This window comes from Ylistrum balloti, unplaced genomic scaffold (assembly GCF_031769215.1).
Source record: "Ylistrum balloti isolate Yb309-2 unplaced genomic scaffold, AGI_CSIRO_Ybal_v1 Utg370292, whole genome shotgun sequence".
Classification (NCBI taxonomy): Eukaryota; Metazoa; Mollusca; class Bivalvia; order Pectinida; family Pectinidae; genus Ylistrum; species Ylistrum balloti.
In genome coordinates this window covers 617430-624822 of record NW_026782221.1, presented here as the reverse complement: position 1 = coordinate 624822, position 7393 = coordinate 617430, and the positions used below count along the sequence as shown (strand labels likewise).

At 35.3% G+C, this 7393-nt stretch overlaps 1 protein-coding gene across 1 annotated transcript; it reads right to left on the bottom strand.

Annotated features, from left to right (window-relative positions):
* Positions 1-2670: 2670 nt before the first annotated feature.
* On the bottom strand, positions 2671-7393 carry LOC132552987 (glycerol 3-phosphate dehydrogenase-like). The gene is made up of 7 exons (XM_060217193.1): positions 7251-7393; positions 6353-6506; positions 5526-5720; positions 5048-5205; positions 4623-4741; positions 3393-3603; positions 2671-2923 (listed from the first exon to the last, which is right to left on the bottom strand). Exons 1-7 carry the CDS (start codon positions 7391-7393, stop codon positions 2671-2673), a joined length of 1233 nt encoding a protein of 410 aa, XP_060073176.1.

The window sequence follows — 7393 nt, the reverse complement described above, 5'->3', positions numbered from 1 at the left end:
TTTTGTTTTGAATAGATTTATTTAACTCTTCTGTATATAATTAGTGTGAATCTGAATTGAAACAGATGGTCGCAACAGATGTCACAAATTGTAAACACTATTTTAGGACAGTATAGCCATTCCATTCAGAGATCACTCAAAGATTCCAACCAGAAAGAAAAATATTTGACTCCATAGAAACATCCTTGTCAAGTATATTCTTATCTTTAAATAGGCAAGCTATAAAAGTATAAAATGTGAACATCGTGATATTCTTGTTTTAAACTGAACTAATGCATGCGACACAAATCCCAAACAATTGAATTATAAGTGATATGCAATAATAAAGGCAGAAAATTAGTAATCATGTGATGTTTGATAAAAATCCCCAAAGGAATCCAGCTAGAGTGCTGACAAGGAATTTTTAAAATAGTTTTGGTGACTTTGATCCTATAATCCTTAAAATGGAACAGAATCGAGATACAGTATAAATGCCCAACAGACTTGACCTTCACACAAGAACTATAAACTTCACATTCATCCAAGATGCAAGGATCTGTAATAAGCATGCTGAAAATTCCTTAAGACATGAAGCTGCTAGAGCGCTGACAGTGATAAATGTTAAATTTTAAAGAAACAGTATATACATTTCTATAACTCATGATAAAACATTTCTATATATCTCATTAATCAGGAATAAAGATAAAGACAATATTACACTGAACTGTCAGATAGTAGTTATATCTATTTGATTATCTCAACTGCATTAGGCTTCATATTTAGTGATAGGGTAGGAGTGTTGTTGGATTTCTGATCAACCACCTCAAGTATTTACAATATTTATAAAACCAATGTATTCTCAATTACAAGTGCCTTTCTGTATCCCAACAATAAAGCGATTCTATCATGCTGACTGGCCCCCAGGTTTGATGGGCAGGGCCAAAATGACTTAAATTTCAAAAATGTTCTTCTCAAGACCCAGATATGGTAGAATCAAATGGTTTTCTTGAAGATATGGTAGAATCAAATGGTTTTCTTGAAGATATGGTAGAATCAAATGGTTTTCTTAAATGGAAGCATCTTAAGGTACTTTAATTTCCAAACTGAGTCTCGCATTTCTTCCTTGGGAAGAAAATATTTGTGACTTTACTGTAATTTCAATAATGGTATTTTTGAGCATAATGTTGGTTATTTCCCACTGGAAATAACTTTATAAGAATTATTAGTATACAATGACAGTTTTGATGGTATGCATGCATTGACACTGTTTATATTCAGTGTCACAATTTCTGTTTCATGACACTTGATATCCTTTAACCTTTATATTCAATATTGCTTATCTCAGGTGACTGTCAAGGCCACTAGGCCTCTTGTTATTTAAAACCCTACTCCTTTTCATACCTGGTAGATTTCAACAAAATTTGGCCTAATGCATCATTGGGTAAGGAAAAGCATTTCTGAAATTCTGAATTTTAATTTGACCCCAATAGACTTAGTGCAGAGCCACAAAAGGGGAAATTAGTCAATATTTTGCTTTAAAATGAACCTCTTTCTTAATGCAAGAATGAATTTCAACCAAATTCAGTGTGAAACATTGAGAGTGGAGAATCATTTCTCAATTTAGAAAGTTATTTCAACACCAAAGGACTTGGGGGTAGGAGCATGGCCCACAAAGGAGATTTAAACAATATTTTGCTTCAAAATGCTCTCCCCTTCTTAATGCATGAACAGATTTCAACCAAGTTTGGTGTGAAACATCATTGAGAGAAAAGAATCATTTCTTAAATTCAGAAAGTTAGTTCAACACCTAGTTAATAAGAATAACCTTGATCTGTTTGAAAGGTCACAGGGATCAAATATGTGAAAATCTTTAAATGACTTCTTATTAACCAAAAGGCCCAAGATGATGTTATTAGGCTTGTAGCATGCTAGAATATAGGGCTACCAACTTTGTTAATATGAATGACATTGACCTACTTTCAAGGTCATAGGTATCAAAGGTGGTAGAATGTTTAAATGACTTTTTCTTGATAGCCAAAAGACCCAGGGTGCTGATATGGAACCAACTTTCAAGGGCACAGGGGTCAAATGTGTTGAAATTCTTAAGCAACTTCTCAATAACTGCAAGGCCAAAGGTCTTGATATTGGGACCATAGCTTGTTTTTTTCGACAAGCAATATGTATGGAGTAATGGCAATTGTGTAGTGCAGGTATAAAGAATATGATTTCAAGTTTGCAGAAAACGTCTTGATGAACCAACAATGTCTTCATGTAAGCTGTAGAGTAGTTGAGCAATTTTTTAAGGCCTATTTGGCCTCTTCCATATATAGGTCTTTATAGTCAGATGACCGTTAAGGTCCATAGGCCTCTGGTTATAACATCACCAGAATGAGCATTTTGATAAAATTAAAAACCATTGTCTTCCATTGATACCATAGGGACTTAATAAAAATGATGACATTCATGATTTGATGAAAACATATATAGTCTTATATTTGCCATTCAACATGATAAATTATCGTAATGGTTTAAGCAAAAAAATAAAATCATGGAGGATTGGTAAAATACAGTTTCAAAAGAATGTTATGTCTTGTTTCATTCAAAATTTTACCTTCTACACATATCGCTGTAAACAAAATGTGTTTTGTACACAAGATTTTCTTGTCAACTGTTTGCTTTTATGCAATTCTGTCACAAATTGGCACAGACTTTCTTGTCAAACTTGCCAGTGTAGGTGATAGGGTGTGTAACAGTATATTCTTGGGATCCCAACATAGCTGTTCCTTGGTTTGTAAAGAAGATGTCTACCTTGGGAAGGTGCATGTTGGGACTGTTTGTAGGTTCCAGACAGAATCTGTCTTTCATAATCTTGGCAACCATGTCAGCGACCCCCAAGCAGGAGGACAACCCTGTGGAGCGAATACCTCCCAGTGTCAGCCAGTTCCTACAACAAGGTGGAGACTAATGTTCTTTGTATAATTAGAATGGTGATATGGAACAAGAAGAATTGGCTAATAGAGCTTCCAGCTACTGTCACTATATTCTGGGAGAAATACTGGTTAATAGCTTAATGAGGATTTGATCATTACCAAGTTGATATTTACATGCAAATGTCAAACTGTTAACATGGGAAGATGTTTAGTTACAGGGAACATAGCAAGGTTTAGGGTACCATAGAAGTATGAGAGAGTAAGGGTACCATGTTTTACCTGAGGGATAGGAAAGGGTTAGGGTACCACAGGAGTATCAGAGAGTAAGAGTACCATGTATTACCTGAGGGGTAGGAGAAGGTTAGGGTACCGTAAGGGTATGAGAGGGTTAGGACACCTATGTATTACCACAGGAGTAGGAGAGGGTTAGGTTACCATGTATTAACTCAGTGGTAGGAGAGGGTTAGGATACTATGTATATACCTGTCAGTGTGGGGAACTACATGGTAGTCCTTAGTCTCTGTAGCAGGGCGTGTACCAGAGTATGTGGTTATTACAGGATATGACCCTAGAGAAGGCACAGTGACATGTCCATGATTCAGTAGGGTGTTCACCACTTGCTGAGAAAGGCCAAATGGTATAGTACGTTGTTCAGTCTCTTCTTGTGTAGGGCCAATTATCACATTGTTATAAACTGAAAATAAACAGAACATATACCAGAATGTATCACAGCCTACAATATATAGGTTATCTGGAGAGGATCTGGTTCACCTACATCATAGTATTTGTGTTACAGAAATAACATATACCAGAATGTATCACAGCCTACAATATATAGGTTATCTGGAGAGGATCTGGTTCACCTACATCATAGTATTTGTGTTACAGAAATAACATATACCAGAATGTATCACAGCCTACAATATATAGGTTGTCTGGAGAGGATCTGGTTCACCTACATCACAGTACTTGTGTTACAGAAATAACATATACCAGAATGTATCACAGCCTACAATATATAGGTTGTCTGGAGAGGATCTGGTTCACCTACATCACAGTATTTGTGTTACAGAAATAACATATACCAGAATGTATCACAGCCTACAATGTATAGGTTATCTGGAGAGGATCTGGTTCACCGATATCACAGTATTCCTGTTACAGAAATAACAGAACATAACTCCTTAAGTAAAACACAATTTACTTCACATTCTTCTGACATTGATATGAGCTTTGTTCTATCTTCACTGTCAAGACATATCTCAGCTGTGAATAAACTTGTTTGATGCTTTTTTTGTTTGACATTATCATACAAAATGATTAAAATTGATAGTTACAATAAGAAATTAACTGATGTAAGCAAATTGTGATGTGATAATCTTCACCTCTATGACCTTTGACCCTGTTTAAGTCCTTCAACCCAATATAGTAAAGGTCAGATATGTCCTTTGTTATGCATTACACAGTAGAGATTCATTGATAGAATACTTTGGACCAATGTGACTAAGTGAGATAATGTCTTTCCTTCTCAGTCAGTCATATTGATTTGTTGTTTATATATATACATTATGAAGTATGTAACAAGACTACTTTACAACACTTGGGTCAAACTATTTATTTATTTATTTATTTTTACATACTGACTTGATTTTAAACAAAATAATGAAAGATTTATATAAACACAGGGATTGGGAGAATTTATTTTACACATACCAGACTTGAATACAATGACTCCTTTGGTTTTGTCAGTAGGGATGGGCAGTATACTACTGTTGATGAGAGACTTGGTCTCAGAGCCGTAAACAAGGTACTGACCCATCCTTGGCATAATTCTAAAACACACAATCACTCTAAGTCACAGCCATTAAGTAAACGAAATTTGGCATTCTTCTGTATAATCTTATTTTTTGCCTGATAAAGATAATGAGATTGAAAGAAATGTAAATATCACTTTCAAGAGATTCTGTTGGTTCTCTTTTTTGAAGCTGAAATAAAACTTTAAACAACAGATGCCATGAACGTTAAATTATTTAAGGAAATTAAACTGTTAAATGACTTCTGTGAAAAAACACATTCCTTTTGCTTCAAGCTTTTGTTAAAACTGGAAGTATGAACCATCAGTGGAACAGTATACTGACCTGAACTTTTGGACTCCAGCCAGTTTGTCCACTACATCACCATACAGACCTGCGCTGTTGATGACCACTTGGCCACAGAATACACCCCTGTTGGTACAGATTCTCCAGATCCCTGGGGAGTCTTGCTCGCAGCTCTGGACCATTGTACTTGTTGACACCTGCAAAGTAATATCAAATTAGGAAGAAAACTTGTACTGTAAGACACAACGTTGTTGTGAATTTGATGGCAGACTCTAGTGTTTACCGTTTGACGGCCCTAATGACATTTTAGGAGTTAACGGGCTGTAAAGATTGTAACAGTAATAATCATAATACCGATAATTCTCTGAGGGGAAGATTGTCAACAAACCTTTGTAAATCTGCAATTTTCAGATGTTTTCATTTTGTAACCATTTGAAACATATGGAATGATGTTTGATTTTGATGTTGTCTTTCAATAAATCCTCCAAATACTTACTTCTGAATTAAGAAATTTTACCTTAGCACCTAATGTTTTTGCATGATGTGCAAAACTGATTGGTGTCAGCCATGGATCAATTACAGCTTCTGATGGTATCCAGAGGGCGCCAGTAGCTCCACAAGCTAAATGTGGCTCCCTCTGGTAGAGTTGTGACAAGGATATTTCACAAGCGTCTTCTTTGGCCCTGTGCATCACTTGATGAAGTTTCTCTTTCTGAAATATTTTAATGATCGAACATAAATCTCACAAACAAGACGTTAGAAATGTGTACACCATGGACTTTTTTAAAGTGATTATTGATAGGAATATACATCAATATAGCTTGCTCACATCTTTTCACTTTAACATGCCATTGAATTCTGACGTAAGACTTGCTGAAAAACTTTACCTATAACTTGCTCAACTTACAAGCCTTTTTCACCAAAAATGGTTGATGTCATTGATCAGATTCTGTCAGAGAGTATGTAACTCCAGCATAAGAAATTGGCCTAAGGTATATTGATGAAAAACAAAAGTAAACATTGAAGGCAAAAGCAAATTAAATCATACCTGTTAACATGTTTATCACAGAAACAATCGTATCTTAACATGATACTTTCAATGCAACAAGTGCTCAAATAAGATTACTGCTGAAATATGTATGATCACAGAACATTTAAGCTTCAAGATTAAATATTGACTAAGCAGTAGACTTTATTAAAAACCCAATACATTGCAGACAAAATGGGCACTAACATCTAATGCCAATTCCAAGGTACTGTTGTTTTGGTAACTGAACCAGAACATGGAGATATTAACTGGAAAGCATTTCTCTGAATCACTAATCAGGGGAAATGGAATTTTACCTGTTGGGTATTCCAGGCCACCATAGTTGCTCCTATTTTTGAGTATGGAAGCCCAAGAGAACTGAGGGTAGGTAGGATCTGTTGCTGACATTTGAGTATACAGGAAAGTTCAACACTGTCTAATGGAGCATCAAACCCTGTGTGTAGCATCCCACTGCACAATAAGAAAAACAGGAAGGTTAGTGACAAATCTAGGTGTAGGCTAACATCTCACAGTACAATAGAAATAATAGAAAGGTTAGTGACAAATCTAGGTGTAGGCTACCACCCTACTGTATAATAGAAATAAGAGAAAGGTTAGTGATCAATCTAGGTGTAGGCTAACATCCTACTGTATAATAGAAATAAGGGAAAGGTTAGTGATCAATCTAGGTGTAGGCTAACATCCTACTGTATAATAGAAATAAGGGAAAGGTTAGTGATCAATCTAGGTGTAGGCTAACATCCCACAGTACAATAGAAATAAGAGAAAGGTTAGTGATCAATCTAGGTGTAGGCTAACATCTCACAGTACAATAGAAATAAGAGAAAGGTTAGTGATCAATCTAGGTGTAGGCTAACCTACAGGTATTTTAAGCTAATATTTCATCTCCAGGAATAGGAAAAATGACAGAATCCTCAAAATTTACAGTCTATATGGTAACATGGAGCTTAGCAGTTAGAGAGAAGTAATTTTACATTACAAAATCTATTGTGTAGTATATCCCATTGTACAATAAAAAAATGTCCGAAGATTGAAGTCATTAAAGCAAAGTAAGTTAAAAATTAAAAAAAAATATCAATATATTTTTTTATAAATCTACTACAAAAGATGATGTTTTTTTCAGTTATCAGGACCAATATTAATTGATATGTATTGACCACTTTTGATTTGTTAATAACAGGTAAATTTTTTCACCTGTTTCCAGAGCTGGCCATGGACACAAGGTGCGCTTCCTTTTCCAGAAGCAGACATTTGTAGCCGTGTCTACTTAGAGTGAACACCTGGGAACAGCCCACCACACCCCCTCCTATAATCACCACATCAAATACCTGATCCAT